The 18,150-nt window shown below is 34.2% G+C and overlaps 2 protein-coding genes across 2 annotated transcripts; both read right to left on the reverse strand.

Annotated features, from left to right (window-relative positions):
• Positions 1-5,284: 5,284 nt before the first annotated feature.
• LOC129307920 (GDSL esterase/lipase At5g08460-like) lies at positions 5,285-7,559 on the reverse strand. The gene is made up of 6 exons (XM_054948875.1): positions 7,488-7,559; positions 7,127-7,391; positions 6,882-7,009; positions 6,556-6,798; positions 6,185-6,440; positions 5,285-5,505 (listed from the first exon to the last, which is right to left on the reverse strand). Exons 2-6 carry the CDS (start codon positions 7,365-7,367, stop codon positions 5,285-5,287), a joined length of 1,089 nt encoding a protein of 362 aa, XP_054804850.1. The 5' UTR covers positions 7,368-7,391; positions 7,488-7,559.
• Positions 7,560-8,314: 755 nt separating this feature from the next.
• Positions 8,315-12,898, reverse strand: LOC129310093 (protein FRIGIDA). Its single transcript, XM_054951939.1, has 3 exons — positions 11,670-12,898; positions 9,693-9,868; positions 8,315-9,604 (listed from the first exon to the last, which is right to left on the reverse strand). Exons 1-3 carry the CDS (start codon positions 12,733-12,735, stop codon positions 8,744-8,746), a joined length of 2,103 nt encoding a protein of 700 aa, XP_054807914.1. The 5' UTR covers positions 12,736-12,898; the 3' UTR covers positions 8,315-8,743.
• Between the last annotated feature and the right edge of the window lie 5,252 nt (positions 12,899-18,150).

Consider the following 18,150-nt stretch of genomic DNA (forward strand, 5'->3'; position numbering starts at 1 on the left):
TATTATGTAATTTCTTCCATTAGTTTTTAAATTTGTAGCAACTAAGCCCCCAGTGTTAAATACAAGGAAACGATAATTACTTTTTAGATGATGGGGCTTACGTACATACTAACGTGGCCTTCATATATGACAATCCTCTTCTTCTCTTCCCAACTCCCGCAAATGGCCAGAGGTGCTTTTGTGAAGCATGTAGCTTAACACCCGAAACAAATGCACATCACTCTTGCCCTACTGGAACTCTGAAAAAAAAAAAAAAAATCTTTGACCTTTTCTTCAACCTTGGTGGGTGTTTGTCATTGCTCACTCGTGGAGCCATTTCACGAAGATTCTGAACTCATGTTTTCAGAATGGAGATCACAAAGAAGTCTCATGTTGTTGACATAGACAATGGTCATCGACGTAGTAGCTTCATCGATGGCAATGGCAGTGACGAGCATCCACATGCTGCCGACAGTGAAGATAAGGATCAAAGGTCCTCCCACGATGCTTCTGGTGCTGAGGTTGTGAGAGTGTCAGAAAGAGAGAGGGTGTCCCCTGCATCGGAGTGTTCAGTGGAGGTGGGTTTGGGGAATGCGATCACAGAAGTGAAGGTACATTCAAGTGAGGTGAAGATGGATTGCAGTATTTGTCATCTTAGTATGGATATGACTAATCATAAATCTGGGAGCATTGAGCTAGAATGTTCTTCCAAGGATGATTTGGTTGCTGCTCTCAAGCTGAGGCTGGTTCAAGATCAAGGGAAACAAGTACCTCGTGAAACAACCTTAGACGTTGTTCATTAAATCTGGTGTACCCTATTGACCCATGCTCTTGATGTTAAGAATTATTGTGAGAATGGTTTTGGCACTATGATTCTTAGATAGCTGTTAATTCTGAGATGGCACCTCATGTAGAGGTGAAGCAAAAGAAAAGCAAGGGATGAAGAAAAGCTTGTTCTCTTTGTCATCTTCTTTGCCACAGAGCAACTATATCAGTTTAGCGACATATCCAGAGAAAACAAGAGAGAGGGAGGGAGGGAGGGAGGGAGGAATGTGCATCAATCATAGAGTGTAGCAGTGATAAGGGAGAAAGGGAAGAGAACAAGAGGTGAATTGTCAAATATAAATGCCACATAAACGCGTAAGTGATCCCCACAATCTAAAAAATAACAGTTGTTTTTTATATTTAACGTTGAGAGTTAGCTAATACAAATGTAAATATTAAGAAAAGAAATTGCACAATATATGAGTTTAAAATTTTGGATGTCATTCATCAAATAGTTGACAGAGTATGTTACCGAATTATCATTACTTCTTTATCAACATTATCCATACAATTTGTGATATACTAGATTCATAGCTACGATGGAGTGCTTCTCTTTCAGGCCATGGTGTGTTTAGTTTTTCATTTGTTAAATACCTATTTATCCAAATTTATTTGTCAAAAATCAATTTAATAAACATTATAATAATAATAATATTCATTTCAATAAAGTATAATAAAAAAATATTTTAAATGTATAACAAATAAAAAGGATATAAGTTTTATGATGTGTAATTTTTATTATATAAAGTTTAATTTTTTAAAAACATACATAAATAATATAAATTTGATATAGTAAATAATATTTAATAAAATAAAGCATGGATAATATAAAATTTTATATGTTAAATAATATATACAATAAAAAACGTATAGATAATGCAAATATTTGAAATATTGGATAATGTATATTATATATGGTGGAATCCGATAGTAAGAAAGTGAAAACTCCCTCAATTGGATGAAAATATACAGGGCCGTTTTATTGAAAGTATCACTTGTTTTTTTTTAATAAAATATTTAATAATGAGAATCTTAAAAATATTTTCAATTAGAGAAAATATATGCGTGCAAGTCTTTATAGTTTTCCCAATTTTGAATTAAATCCGAGTCTTTTTTCTGTAAATATTTTAATACATATTAAATTTTTATAAAAATTTTAATAAAAATGTAAACATTGCATTAAATCAAATTTTATTTTTTTCATTTTGACCAAAAATTTTAAATCAATTTTTCTATAAACTCTAAAAGATTTGTTTAAGTTAATAATTCATTATTAATTTTAATATTTAAGGATTAACATGTCTAATGGATTAAATAATAAGTACTTGATTAAAACAAAATAAACTATAAATTTAAAAGTGAGGGAAACTATAAGGATTTACATATTAATTTTCTCTTTTAATTAGTTTGAGAAGTTACTTTCAAGGCTTGTTAAGTTTTTAATAAAAAAAATTCTTGTTTTTTTAAATCTATTTATTAAAATTGTACTATATTTGTTAAAACTTTTAAAAATAAACAGAACATGAAAAATAATATGATGTGATAAATGAGAGAGAATGTCATAAAAATTTAAAATAAATAAATAAATAAATTCAAAACAAATAAATGAATTATAATGAATGGCTCTGCCAACTAATGATGAAGAATAGGCATCTCCTAATTAAGTTAATACATATATGAGGATTAAGATTTGAACTCTAAGAATGTATTTGGAAGTTTATAATTAAATAAAAAGGAACGATCATTAATAGAATGAAACGACATGGAGCGGGGTAGAGTGGAATAGAACAAAATTTTTTATTGTTTGAAAGTTTTATGATGGAAAGGAATGGTTTTACATTATTATTGTTTGAGAATTATTATAAAATGAATGGAACGGAATGGTTTAAAATTTTTTTTCTTTCAATATTACCAATATGACTAAATTTTAAAAAAATAATAATGCCATTAAATAATTATAATATTTATCTAATAAATAATAATAATAATAATAATAATTAATGGGTAAACAACATATTCAAAAATTAAGAATAAAAAGAGAAAGCGAATAACATAACTATTTAAGCAAGCACTCCTATTGCATAAGAGGAAAATACAACAAAATTGAAGTGTTGAAAGGCACGATGGAGAGAGATAGCAAGAGTGAAAGAAATATGGTGGGAGGTAAGATTATGCACTATGCCTAAATGTTCGATCAGCCCGACCTTGCTTGAAGTATTAGGGCATATGAGGCTAGGCATCGACAGGGATCAAACTTTGCTTTGCCCGAACACATGCAAGTTTTTTTTAAAATTTTTTTGTGAATAATATCTATCTTGTGGAATTAGTTTTTATTGAAAATTATCATGAATTATATTATTTTTATGATCTTTTAGACATTTTTTATTATTATAATTTTTTAAATCTCTTTTAAAATTTAAAATTTATTTTAAACTTATTATTATGTAAAAATAATTGACAATTGTTGTTCATTTAAACTTTTAAAAAATTACTTTTTATTTTAAAATTTTTTATGAAGAATATATTTTAAATAATAATAATAATATTTTTTCAAGGAAAACTTTTTTTATATATTTTTCAAAAAATACTTGTAAAAATATTGTGAAGCCAATTGGGTTAGCTTGGTGCTTAAATGCATATCAAGTTGGGCACCAAGCTAGGGTGATGCCTTACTCAACCCTGCCCATGTGCAATCCTAACATGAGGTGAAAGAGATGATTGAAGAATAAAAATGTCATGTAAGATTTTTTTTATTAGGATAGAAGGTTTGAAGTAATTTTGTAAATGAAATAATTATACTATGCCACTTCATCCTTGACCCCCTAATTTGGGGGGACAAAAATATTGAACTATGCATGGCAAATGAGGGCTTTAGAAATCCTTCCTTGCAATTCCATCCTTCTTTAAAAAACAAACTCAAACAATAGCTTATGTCTTTTAGTCATCTCACTCCATTCCATTTCCTCCTAAAAAAATCTCCTAAACATAGCGTAAAACATTTGTTTAAATGATGAAAATTTCTACTACTCATGCCAATTTTAGTTAGTAAAGTTTTCCCAATGAGGCTCAATTCAAAAGATTATTTAAGAGAATATACATTAATGCTATGCTTGGATAACACTTGGATTTAGATTTGAGTCAAATCCATTGTTTGAATAATTAAAAATGTATGGATTTGGATTTGACCTAAATCCAAATTCAAGTTCTCCCTTAATCTCTTTGTAATTTAAAATCTTTTCTAAACCCCCATTATTTCAAATCTTAACTCACGCTCTTTTGTAATTTAACCTAATGCATAAAGGCTTGATTGACCTGCTAACAATAATTAAACCGAACCACCAAAGTTGACGGAAATAAGCATCCACCGTTGATTAGGATGGGACGTTCGACTTCTATCGAGATCAGATCGACGGGGATGGGACGACCACTTCCATCAGGACCAGACTGATTGTAATGATAGGGATCGGACAGCCGACTTCCACTAGGACCTCACCAACAGCGATGACAGGGACTGAACTGATGCGGACCAGATGGCCAACTTCCACCTAGATTGAATAGATGATTATGACAGGGATCAAATGGCCGACTTTCATCGAGACTAGATCGATGGCAATGACGAGGACCAGACGACTAACTTTTACCAGCACCAAACCGACGACGATGATGAGAATCGAAAGTCAAACTTCTACTGGGCATTGGACCGATGGCGATGACGAGGACCGAAAGTCAAACTTTCACCAGGCAAGGACTGGACAGTCTCCTTCCATCGCCATCCCTTCAGTCTGGTTGTAATAGTCATTGGTCCAATCTAGTGCCAGTAAAAGTCAGCCATCCGGTCCTCATCACCGTTAATCCAGTCCAGCCTCGGTGGAAGTCAGTCCTCTAATCCTCATCATTGTAGTCGGTCCAGTCCCAATGGAAGTCAACTATTCGGTGCCTGTCATTGTTGGTTCAATCTCGGTGGAAGTTGGAGGCCCCATCCCGGTCATCACCAGTGCCACAATCCTAGTCAACTTTTTTTGTTTGATCCCATTGAAAGTTGGCCATTCAAATTGTCAAGTTTGACTAATCTTTCAAATTTCTTTTAAATTTAAATATAGAATTTAAAATTTAAAATTTTACTTTAGATCCAAACAAAGAATTTTAATATTGTAATTTGAAATTTTTTATATCATCCAAACAAAGAATTTAGAATCTATGAATTTTAAATGTGAGATTTTAAATATGAGATTTTAAATTCAAATTTTCAACTTAAATCCACCCATCCAAACACAACATAAAGTTAAAGATTAGAATATAGTGAAAAAAATTTGAAGTTTCTTTAATCAATTATGAATATATATCGCACAAATCTGACCATTGATATTAAAAGTAAGACAAACAAAACTTTAACATTAATAAATCATATGAATTAATCTCTTTGATCAGCCCAATACAAAAATATAATCTTGTATAGTAGTTCAGATGTGAAGGTGAGTAGCTACATGTAAGCCATTTGTTGCACATTAATAGGATAGCAATCAGAGATGGGTCCAGAAAAGGCCCTATGAGCAAGAACTTCATGAACTGCTTGGGTAGGATGAAAGGCATCCCAAAACACAAATTGGTCTCTGTTTGAGCATGGAACTGACAAAGGCAGACATGTTATTTGTCCTTGATTCCTCCCTACTCCACAACATGCTCTATCAACTACACTAAACCCTGTCCAAACAAATCCCATGTTTAGGCTCAGTTTGGTTGCAAGAACGAAAAGGAATACAATGAAAATTATGAGAAAAATGAATCATTTGGTCCACATAGTTTTTACTCAATTAATACTCTATCCTTAAACTTTAACCTGATTAAGACTTAATTTATAAACTTTGACCCTTACAATTGTGTGCCTATGGTTTTATCCTTTAAAATATTGGTCCTTACATTTTAGAAAATAAAATTATAAAGAATAAAGTTATTATCAAAGCTCAGGAGCTAATATCTTAACTTGATAAAACTATAAGAATTGAGTTGCAATTGAATTAAATTATAGAGAATAGTTGTATTGAGTTAAAATTTAAGAGCTAAATTACAATTGAATCAAAAATATAGAAACCAAATGATTAATTTTCTCAAATTAATGCAAAATATTTGGTAAGTGGAAAAGTGTTTTCTAGAAGGAAATGAAAAATGTACCTATCCTATTTTTTTTTTCCCGATGTACATCTATTTCCTTGCTCTAAAACACTGTTCCATGCAGCAAATATGTTATAAGGAGATGCATGATTCCTATTTTGGAATGTATGGAAAACATGGGCATGGGAAATGCACTTGTCATGGAATCTACTGTAGATTTATTGAGAATGTCTTAAATTTTCAGAGGCGAACAATTAGGGACATTTCTTACCATATGTGTTTGGGTAATTTATCATGTCACTGAAAGCTCCATAAGAGTTGCCATAGACATAAATGGACCTAGGGTGATCTGAATTAAGTTGTTTGACCAATGATTTCAACCTATCATTGAACATGGAAACTATTTCATTCACCAAAACATTGCATTGTCCTGGCGGTACAAGGCCTATGGCTAGTTGATTTGGTATGCACCCAAGTGGTCCAAGAGCTCCCAACAAGAATTTTCTTAGTCCCAAACCCTGCAAGTCCTGAAAAAAGGGAAAAAAAATCATAATTGTAATAACTTGATATTATCATATACGCATACTTTCAATATGAGAAAAACCATCTTGGAATTATTGTTATTAGTCTCTGACACTGTACCAAAAGTAACTTCTTGTAAAGGCCAATGAGGAGATCGGCATAGTCTTGAGGATTATAGATCAAGCTTGATCCATATAATTCTGGTAAGAGATAGTTATTTATGTAATCATTGCTTCCAAGGTGGACAACAACCAAAGACTTCGCTAAATGCTGACTTAGATTGTTGTCACCCATTTGGTTTCTCAGCTGCTTCAAGGTTGTTTCAAAATTCTGGACCTGTTGGCCAATGGTAACACGATCTCCCTGCAAATTACTATTCTTTAGTATTGATTACGATTTTTTCTTTTAAAAAAAAAGTTACTGTGAGAATTTAGCAGAGAGATTACCAGATTGAGTCCTGTCTCATCAAGAAAGCCAGCAGCTGCTGAAGCGTAGTTTATACCAGAAGAAACATTGCTTCCTTCTGAGAAAGTATTTGCAAAAGCTGGAAGATAAGGCAGACCCAACAATTCCCCTATAGAATGCAAACTCAATATTTATCTGATTTTGCAGTTCTAAAACCAGAAAAAGATAATCAAAACAAGAAAGAAATAGAAACCAAGTTATCTTTTTCTTTGGTTTTTCTTTTTACCAAGAAGATCTATTAGGGTCTTGCCATTACTGAATCTGCCAGAGGGACCACTCGGGAAATCGATTCCATAAGGAACATAGTTGGCTTTTGCTAGAGAGTTGAGGTAGTTGTTGTTGCCATTATCAACAAGAGAATCTCCGAACACAAACATCGCTGGGAAAAGTGGAGGAGAAGGAGTAGCCCCCACCACAACATTGCGACACACAAGTATCAAAAGGAGGCTCCAAAATGGCATATCCATGTCCTATCTCTGTTTCTTCTTCTTCTTCTCACATTTTTCAATAGTTGAAATCAGTTCGCTTTTATCCTGAGGAGAAGGAACTAACGGAAGAAATTACAAAAGCGTGATGCTTTTACTTACTTGCAAAACAAGAAACTGTTTGAATGATCACGATTTCTTGGCACTTCTCATGCTCTCTTTTGAGCTTTTTTGGGGAAGTTGTTGATGCCTAAAAAGTAACATAGGAAGTTCAAAGGAAACCACCCTTCCACATCAGTGTGCAATATGAGGTTTAGAAGTCTGAGTTCATTTGATTTGTAAAGCTTAATATGATGATCATAAATATTTGTGTCTAATATGACTTTTCCTCAATTAGATTGAGGGGGAAAGAAAGATGTATAATGGAAAAGGATACAGTAGTTACGATAATTAGAATCTGTACATTTTGTTAATTTTTGATCAGTCTGAATTTATGCCAGCAACAACTGCTTTTATGCAACAAGTTTTCTTTAAAAAAAAAAAAGCAAAGGAAAGAAAGAAAGCATAAAAAAATAAAAGAAATTAACTTCATGCATAATAAAATTACTTATTTTTAAGATTTCATATTTTTTTATGAACTAAATTAGTATATCTGACTAGATGGAGTTTCAGTTGAATCAAACCAGATAAAATTGATCAAAACAAACCAATAATGGAAGTTTATTTTTTATATCAAGATAAGATGTCTAAATACATAATATTTTCTATTAAATTAGCTCCACTGTTTTGATAATTTGAAAATGACCTAGTCAAAACGTGTCAATCTGTCTTCCCTCTGCCGACATTAAGATTCATCATTGTCAAGTTCCTTTTCTTGGTACGTCCACTGTTACCGGTATTTAACCAACTATAAGCACATACATACACGAGAGTCCAATCAATTTGAGGGATCAAAAGGGTCGGAATTATAAACATCAACCAGGGACAAATTATCAAAACAGCCGAGTCACCCAGGGTTCGGCTGCTACAGGGACTTTACACCTTCCTCATTTTACATAACAAAATCTGGCGGTACAAGTTAGAAAACCGGTACTACCCAGTAACGCCAAAATGCTCGAATGGATAAACTTCTGAGAAATTTAACATTGTACACGTCTACAGCTTTGTTCCCTTAGGGGATACATGAGTAAAAATAGACACTAAAGACCAGCTTAGCACAATATCCACAGCAATCTGCGGCAAATTTAGTTTCAACATTGGCATGTTGAATTAAAATAACCAAACCTGTGTAGTTAATGGGTTTGTGAGGGCAGATATCATACTTAGCCAGTTGACGAGGCTAATTTTCCCAGTACAGAAGTTTAATGAATGGCACAAGCTTCCAGTTACCCCGATCAACAGATGCATCTGGGGTCTATCTAATACATGTATGAGGAACTACGGCCAGGAAGAATGGGTGGCACATTGGTGGCCTTGGCAGAGCTGCTGGCCTGGAATGAGCCCCCTTCATAAATGGCGTCAGCAAAGCTATATAGATCAGAGGCACCAATACGACCAGCAGAAGACAAAGAAGGATGATCTTGCAAGCCTGCAAAACTCTCTACAGATGGTGACACCCCATACAGACTGCTTACTCGTGCTGATACAGGTCGCCCGACTAACCTCTCGTGAGATAATACAGATTCCCTTATTCCAAGCTGTCTGTAGAGATGGTCATTGGTATTCAACATTGTCCCAACATTGTCGACTACTTTATCACCGTGATATCCAGAAAATGAACCAGCTGTACCACCAATTCCAGCACCTATAAGCTTACCACCCCCTGCTAATGTACCTCCAAAGACACTATCCAGCAAAGGCCCTGCAGCAGATCCAAGTTGTACAGATGTTGCAGCGGGGTAATTATTTAAATGGCTAGAGGGTCTACTACTCAGCATATGTGCCGTCAATGAAACATCGTACAAGTTATTTCCATCCATGTTACTACTAATCCTTTGCTCTTGCAAGAAGGAGACTAGAGATGGATCTTTCACATTCAACCTTGATCGCTTTGACTCTGGAGCCTTCAATTTGTTTGAAGAATCATTTTTATCCATTTTTCTCTTTGACACCACCATGTCTTGGATTTTTTTATTGGCATCATCAATATCTTTTTCCAGGTTGCTTATCTTCTCCTTTAGTTTCGATCCAGGAAGAAATTCTGCATGATCAATTTTGTGACCTTCCAAACAATTTACTACAGATCTCAGAGCAGCTAAGTATTTTTCATCAGCTTGCTTCTGTGAAAGATCAAGATGTATTGTCATGGTTAATATTCATAAAAGAAAAATGCAACCAATAAAAAATGCCAATGCACTTAGCCCATACCAACGCAGTAGCTGAACCACAAGTTTCTTGTTTAGTTTTCTTCCAAGAATCTTCAGACTTCTGCAGATATGAAGTCAAATTTGTCTGAGGGGAAAGTTTTTCTTCAAATCCAAATATATATGCCAGGTCAACAGCTTCAGCAACCATTCCCTTCTTCATCAATCCATCAGCAATATCTGTGGCAATTATAAATAGCAAGGTTATATAAGGTTTAGGCTTCAGAACATTCAAAACCATCTTACTCATTTATCACCATTCCAGAAGAAAAAATTAATCAATCAGATAGTGATGCCACCAAATAATAATTGTCATGACCAATTTAGCATCCTATTCTGATTAGGAGAAAATCTAATTTTGTAAAAAGTGGATGTTGAACAAGAAGGTGACAGAAATCATAAAAATAAAGATAATAACTTTGGAGATAAAACAACTCCGCCACTGGAACTAGTAGAACTAATTGTGTCAACTGTTAATCCAATTGACACCTCTCATTACTTAAATAAGGCATGGGAAGTACTAACTAGCACAATAAAGCTTTAGGCCCTCAAATAGATGAAATAGTCCACTCGTCACACAGAATGGTAAAGATTTTAATTAACGCATTGCACAAACAAGCCTTAACAGCATAAGATACACAGAATGGAACTTTTTTAATTTCTTCTGCTATGAACTATCCTTAAAACTTATACTCTCTGAAAATATTTGCCTAGTAAGATGTTAGTTATAGGGTTGGGACCGGTTGAATGGAGTTTTCAAAAGAACTTGTAAAAAATATAAGGCCATAACTATGGCCTGTACGTATGTTATATCATGGTAAATGTTAGGCTTTAAAGGGATAGCAAGAGTATAAAATTGGACTAGCGGAGATGAGAATATTAAGATGGATGTGCCAGCATATACAAAAAGACAAAATCCGAAATGACCATATATGAGAAAAAGTTTGTATCTATTGAGAAGAAAATGGTAGAAAATCATTTGAGATGATTTGAACATATACAAAGAAGGAGGTGGGAGGCACCAATAAGGAGAGTGAAACGGATAATCTTAAGCCCTGTACAAACTAAAAAAGGTAAAGAAAGACAAAAAAAAAACTTATGGAAATTGTTGAACAAGACTTCTTAGTTAACAATATTTCTAAAAGCTTGGTCAATGACAAAGCATGATGAACCCACCTAATAAGATAAAGCTTGTTGTTGTTGTTATTGTTGTACGGCCATGGGACTCAGATCTAGGCAGGCAACGGATTAAGGATGTTGCCAGAGTAGTTTACATCAAAACTATCAGCATAAAACAAGGAAGCAAGCTCCAATAAGAGGTTTTTTTTTTTTTAGTGAAGGGGGGTCGTTGAGATTCCAATAAAACGATTGCAGCTTCTTGTCTCCCCAAATGAATCATATTAATTATCCACAGTATCATACTCATACAGTTAGAAAAAGCAGGGACTATCCCTTGGTCATCAGTTAGTTCTTAAACAGTCTTCACGGCTTCTTGCAAGTAAGGCATGTTTTCCAGGCAAGATTCAAGAACTGTTCATGACCTCAGCTATCTGCAAATCAAGTTGACTGAGGTATTGTTTTATTATATTGAATAATCCCCAAGAGCTGAATGGGACCTATGTAGATAATAAACTAACAATACCTTAGGCACTTAAGCTAAATGGAACTCTAGTTACGTGTAAATGGGCATTTCAACTTAACAAGACCTATATTCGCAAATCTTCACAAAATTGTTAGCCCAGTTACATGCCCTATAGATTCCATCCTATTGTCTTGGAATTCTAGTTCCAACCGATAATACTTTGCCTTTTCTTCTCATTACAATTCTTTTCCCCATTCTAATCAAACTAAGTGGGAATATATATAAATAATAGAATCATATAGCTTAGTAATAAAATTGTTGGAAATTGTTGAACATGATGCATAATCAGTGAGCCTCATGAATGCAATGAGGCCAATGAAATTATACAAAAAGCAGTACCTGAAACCTTCTTAAGAAGGCCACGAGACTGACGAAGGGCATGCATAATTTCCCTAGGATTGCTCAAACGAATCAAATCCCGTATCTCTTCATGCCTGAAACTAGCTGGAATACCGAAGCCACCAACGAAAAGAATCAAACCCCTTGCATCAATTTCACAAGCCTTTGAAACACCACCTTCGACGATCAGTCTTTTCTTCCAGGCAGTGGCAGCCAAGCTAGCTTCTTCCTTCAAGGAATGATTAATGTCTTTCTCATTATCAGTGCAACCGGACAAGAGATAATATTCCAGAACAAGAATTGAAGCTAGTCTAGCAGGAATCATCGGAGAGTCTTTGTTGTAGGCTCTGCTTCCCTGGAGAAAAAACCGCCCAATGCATTCAAACACGAGTTTGGATGGTTTCGGGGCACTCTTGAGAGCCGCGGGAACTTGCTCACGGAGTTTCTCCGGCTGTGATAAATTTGATACTATATATTTACGGAGGCCACGGCTGCACATGGTTCGGCAAATCGAAACAACATCATTTAGGGATCCATCTCCTTCGCCATTCTCGGTCTTCGCTTTCAATTTCTGATTTGAATGCAATTCATTCTCTTTCACCAGAGTAGGTTGGGTATTCACGGGTTCCGTACTTTGAACATTGCCTCCTGCCAAAGGAGTACAAGACACTGTCGCCGTATTCTGCGTTGTATTGGAGAGCAGAGCAAGCTCTTCAGACCTCGCGTCGATGGCTTTGTCGATAAAATCCACATGCTTTTGCAATTCATCGAACAAGCTAGTGAACGCATTTATAGCAACAGCGAAATTGCCGAGTTCATTCACCGATTTCGCAATTTCAGCCGCACGGTTATTATCTTCATACGCTGATGAAACTGACGACACCACCAATGGAAGCTGACCGTTTGTAACATCATCTTGCTCTCCTTTGACAGGCTTCATTGGAAATTGCTGAGACGGTATCGATCGCAGAGACACTGAAGTTGACGCTACTGCGCCATGTTCCTCCTTGACGCGTGCATTAACAGTGATTGGGATAGAATTCGATACGGTTGAAGGCTTCGCCATGGAAAAGGGTAGCCTGAGAATGAATCAGAGCACAGGTGCTAACCGAAAAGGAACCCTAACAATGTTAACAATTTAATTTCGAGAGGGATATTGTCCGGCGGAAAAAACCTCTCCTCTGATTGTTGAAGCCGCGGCCCCTAAGAAGAAAAAGAAGATGCGAGGAGAACGAGATGGCATCCAAGTACGAAAATCAAAAAAGAAATCATAAAATGGGGTAATTATTTTAAAATTTGTAAAACTTTTTTATCTATCTTTATAGATCATTTCTATCAATTTTATCAATATTAATATAAAAAAAAAATAAAAGTGTGTACAATTTTAAATACTCCCTCTGGTCTGCAATATTAGACGTTTTTTAAAAGGAAATTCTGGTCCACAACATAAGTCACCAAGAGATGATGATTGTGCATTTTACATTAAAGTTTCCAAAATACCCTTAGTGGTATGACATTTTTGACGCATTGCCTCTGTTTGTGGCTCAACTCTCTCTCTCTCTCTCTAAGTCGAGCTTCTTCTCTCACCATGTTCAGTCTTTGCCGTCAATCGCTTCTCTCATTCTTCCCATTAGCTCTCGCCTCATCGGTGATTGGCTTTCATTTCTAACTTTCCTCTTCCATCGTGGTCTGCCTTAGACTCGCCATGAAAGGAGTGGTTTGAAATGTCGATGGATCTTTGTCGTTCAAGCTAAATGAAAAAGGGCTTTGAAGATCTATCATGGGATGAGCTAATGGGATGTATAGCCGACGATTCTCTTGATGGGGAAGAAGATATACCCTGAGTCAACTTCTCTGGAGAGGTGACGTTTCTAAATCGGAAGATTTCGTGGGCATCTTGTACGAAGGATTCTTCACTTGGGTCTTCTGATTTTTCCAACGTTGAGATGGTGCAGCAAAAGCAAGTCCAATCCTTTGATTTGAATGAAGAGGCAATGAAGGACAGTGAAGAAGTGAGTAGTGGCAATGGCAAATGCACATCTGACCGGGGAAGAGAAAGAAAAAAGAGGAAAATTGTCCACTCATTCGATCTGAACAAATTTCCATTTTCAGAGGAAGATTATACGCATCTGACCGAGGAAGAGAAAGCTTGTAAGCGATTTGTATACGACACTTTGCATTATATGCTCTGATTAGTGTCGAATTTTAGGCCTTCTGTAGTTCTGTGTAATTTTAATTAGTCCAGACTTTAAGCTTATTTTGATGCATAATAGTTTAGTTTATTTTGGTTAGGCTAAAGTTGCATGTCGATGATCTTCTTTTTTAGTTAGTCTGATGGATGAATGTATTGACATTTTAGCCACTTCTGCGTCTCTATTATATTAGAATGATAGATGATGATATTTAAACTAATGGCAGATATTTTGAATTAGCAAGCTTTTTGTTTCGTTTTTTTGAATTAGCAAGCTTTTTGTTTTAGTGAGCTTTTGCATCTCTGTTATGGTAGGGATTACATGTAGTTAGGAAATTACAAATGGATATGCAGTGTCAATATGCAGTGTTGAATATTTAGCCCTTTCATAATTGTGGAGTTAATTTGAATCCTTAAAGATTTTTTTTCTTCTTTAATTTGATATGCAGCATCAATATGCATTGTCAATATAGAAATTGTTGGCAAATTTTAAATTACCCACTTCATACACAAATTGCTTCATTTACTACAAAATATTGACTGTTACTATTATGTGTTGCAATTTACATGAAAAATTATAACACAAAATATTAATGACTAAAACATTGAGGATTCACAAAAATATTCACCCCTTAATCTAAGCTATCCATCCACTTCTTCCAAGTGCTCTAACACTTCATGGACTAGGTAGGGATCATACTTGAGTTGATTGGTAATTCACCCCTTCTTTCTATCACATCCTTCTTCAAATGGCTTGGCTTGTACTTATTTAAACCTTTATCCTTCATAATGTCAACCATAATAGCTTGTAGTGGTAGAAAGATCATATTCAATTGCTTAGATGTGTAAACTTTAAAGAAATTCTCCACAGCTCTAACAAACTCCTCTATAGTTTTAGGTGCCTCTTAATATTGTAGTGCTGGAATTGCTCTAAAGTATCCAAGATCTAAAATGTTTAAATCAAGGGAGTTGGGGGGTTGAGAAATCAAGCGAATATCAAACCCATTAACACTTGCTGCCATACGAAAATCCTCATCATTGTTATCAATATGACAAGGAGCATTATCTTGCTGAACAAAAATAGTTTCATTTGCATGACATGTTGGCCATTTGGCTTTGATTTCTGGTAGCACTTTGTCAATAAGAAAAGACTTCATGACTTCTTTTGTAATTAAAGTGATCGATTTTGTTTCCATTGTGCCTCTGCTCCTGTTCACACTCCTTCTTCTTGCTGCCTCTTTTCTAACAAAAGGGAACAAACTAATCTTCCCAGAGAAAATTTCATTTCCTTGTACATCAAATCTAGGTCTAGCAACAGCAACTAGGAACATAACTTTACCAACATAGTTCTTGTTTTTAGATGTTCGATATGGTGGCTCCTCCCCTGCCGCCAAGTAGTAGGTTTGGGATTTCTTTATCATATAAAATCATTTTTTATCAATATGGATAATGTTGTACATAGATTGGAAAGTTAGGTCATTTGGTATACTTTGTTGCTCTAGCATAGATAAACACCACCTCAACTGACCAAGCATGTTTTGCTCCTTCAAATATGGTTTGTGCAATTGTATGGCGCCATAGAACTCCTTTATTTTTTAAGTCTGATTAGTGATGTCTTGTTAACACCCAGTGCACTTGCAAGAGACCTATAAGTAGTTCATTGATGTACCGGAATTGCCATGACTTGTTCCATGTTCACATTAGGTCCCTTTCTTCCACACTTGTTTGTCTTTCTATGGCTTGCATCCCCTGTTTCCTTAACTTGACGCCAAATGCGTTGAATGACTTTGATTAAAACTGAATATGCTGAAGCTATCTCTCTTGTTGTAATATTGTTCAGTTTACCTTGATAGCTTGAGTTTAATAAGATATTGTAAATGGAGACACGTTCTTCATTTGATAAGAACCTTCTTCTTTTACATGATGGCTACCCTGGTGATTCAATTGTGTTTTGTCTCATATCTGTTTCTGTTTCAAAAGTTTACAAATGTTAGATTTCTTGATAGACCATATAATCTAATAAACTTTTTTTTTTCCTTTTTTGCAGAAAAAATGAGAATTTATAAAAGTTGCTGTGGGTGAGCTTCTAAAACTGTGAGGATACCAATTAAACACAAAAGTTTCTATGGGTGAGTTTCTAAGACTGTCAGGATACCAGATGAGCACAAACCAAGGTATAAATTTTCTTTTTGAATCGCTGCATAGAAATGGAAAAGATTGATGTTGTTGCTTACCTTGAAAAGTTTCTGTGATTTTTGTTTCTTTAATTGGAATTATAAGTTTTTTTCTGGACAATATACATGTGGGAAATGCTAGCTGAACTCTTATCCCTCACTGCTTCCTTATTTGCTATGTAGTTTGACATCTTTTGCCATCTCATATTTTGTTTCAATGATAACATGTTGCTTACCATTATATGAATATAAGAAGAAATGATATGAAGGTGTTTAATAATGATCTTGGTTCTGTATATTTATAGACTTATTTCATGTTATAACATAGTCAGTGACCAATATTCTTGATTTACGATACTCTAAAACTTCATGAAAGATTGGATGCCTGAAAAGTTCCTTGCTCTCATGCTTGTAATTCAGTTCCTTTACTGCTTCTATCATTCAATCCCACTTATTATATAACAAATCAACTGTAGCCTTATCATCATTAAAGACTTGATGTTTTCAGATCTAGCCTTTTCAATTACTTGTTTCATCAAGTTAGCCATGTAGGATTCACCCTTGTACTCTTTAAAGTTTAAACCCATCAAGTTACATTTCCTAGTCCTATTTCACTAGTTTATTTGTACCTAGCATCATGATGGCACTTTCTTGGCCAACCTTGTCTTCAAATATTTTGATATTTAACCCATGCGATGCACAGGAGGTAAGAAAATTTTATTTTATTTAATTTAAAGCATTATCGAGAGGAGAGAAGTGGTAGAAGATTTTAGTTTATTTAACGTAATTATTATTTAATGTTAGCTGAACATAAATAATTTAAAAGAAAAATAAAGAAGAAGAAACAATTTAGATCATTGAAAGAAAAAATAACAAAAGATGGGGATATTCATGTGGATATTCATAGGCTTCATAAAGAGAGAGATTCTTACCATTTCCTTCATTTATTGTAACATGTTGCTCTTCATTTTGATTGCTGTCCTAGGTGGACATTCTCACACATGGGAGGAGCATTTAAGTCTAAAGAAATGGTGTTGCTGTCCCTACTATCCTCCTCATTGGCTGGAGCATTTAAATCAAAGGAGAAGGAGCACTTTTCCATGGTGGAAAAGTGCAGTTTCTGTGCCTTTCTTTTCTGTTGTTTTTCAATGCGTCTCATTCTCTTTTAGTGGGATATAAGTTTCTCAAAATGTGAAACACTACCTCTAATTTTTCATTCCCGCAAGAAGGCTCATTTTTTCACTGTAAAAGTCTCATTTTCACTGTAAAAGGCTTTATTCCTGTCAAAAGTCTCATACTTTCACTGTAAAAGTCTCATACTTGATAAAGCATGAAAGAGAAATTCTGAAAATAATAATTTATTCATTGATTGTACTTTTGCCTTTTTCATTTTGAAGGGTAAATTTGGAATTTCATTGACAATTATTCTTTGTACTTTTATTGTATTGGTATTGGTGAGATTGATAGAAGTGATTTATAAATAGGACCGGAGGGAGTATATCCTTATATAACAAATTTAAAAAGTAATGTCATGTTACTTTTTTTCTCTCATGAAAGGTACTTTTAAAAATATTTTATAAATATTACTTAAAAAGTCACACTATAACTTATAAATGAGACTAAATAAGCTTTCTAAAATATGACTTATAAATGAAATTTGAGAGAGTATTTCACATTAAATTTTTTACAAAATGGTTATGATATTGAATTTATTATTATATCTTAATAAAAAATGATAATAATATCACCAAAAATAAATAACAGCTTCCAAGTATCAAAAGCTATTTTCATTAAACAAGTAATTAAAATAATGTAAGAATTAAAAAAATGATAATTCTCGATATGGGAAATAATTTTTATCATCAACAAAACTCATTTCCTATACTTATTGAAAAAAACATATCTCTATGTGAAATATTATTTTTGAGGCTATGTATATATATATATATATATTATTTGGTGTTAGATATCTTTTATTAGCATACAAAATGAGTATATCACTATGGGCAAAATAAAGTCAAAAGCATATAAGATAAATAAACTTTCATCACTTGCTAGAACAAATGATATATCCAAATTACAAAGAAAATCAAATATTTCACTACGAATAATTGGG

The sequence above is a fragment of the Prosopis cineraria genome, unplaced genomic scaffold (genome assembly GCF_029017545.1).
Source record: "Prosopis cineraria cultivar Desert tree isolate PC_DT_omini unplaced genomic scaffold, ASM2901754v1 PC4, whole genome shotgun sequence".
Taxonomy (NCBI): domain Eukaryota; kingdom Viridiplantae; phylum Streptophyta; class Magnoliopsida; order Fabales; family Fabaceae; genus Prosopis; species Prosopis cineraria.

Bases quoted from the DNA above. Each gene is read 5' to 3' on its own strand.
- LOC129310093 (XM_054951939.1), bottom strand. From the start codon at position 12,735: ATGGCGAAGCCTTCAACCGTATCGAATTCTATCCCAATCACTGTTAAT. The intron at 9,869-11,669 runs GTACTGCTTTTT...TAATTGCCACAG, and splicing joins CCTTCTTAAGAAGGTTTCAG to ATATTGCTGATGGATTGATG. The intron at 9,605-9,692 runs GTATGGGCTAAG...GATCTTTCACAG, and splicing joins GTGGTTCAGCTACTGCGTTG to AAGCAAGCTGATGAAAAATA.
- LOC129307920 (XM_054948875.1), bottom strand. From the start codon at position 7,367: ATGGATATGCCATTTTGGAGCCTCCTTTTGATACTTGTGTGTCGCAAT. The intron at 7,010-7,126 runs GTAAAAAGAAAA...TGCATTCTATAG, and splicing joins GACCCTAATAGATCTTCTTG to GGGAATTGTTGGGTCTGCCT. The intron at 5,506-6,184 runs GTAAGAAATGTC...TTGTTTGGACAG, and splicing joins AAATTACCCAAACACATATG to GGTTTAGTGTAGTTGATAGA.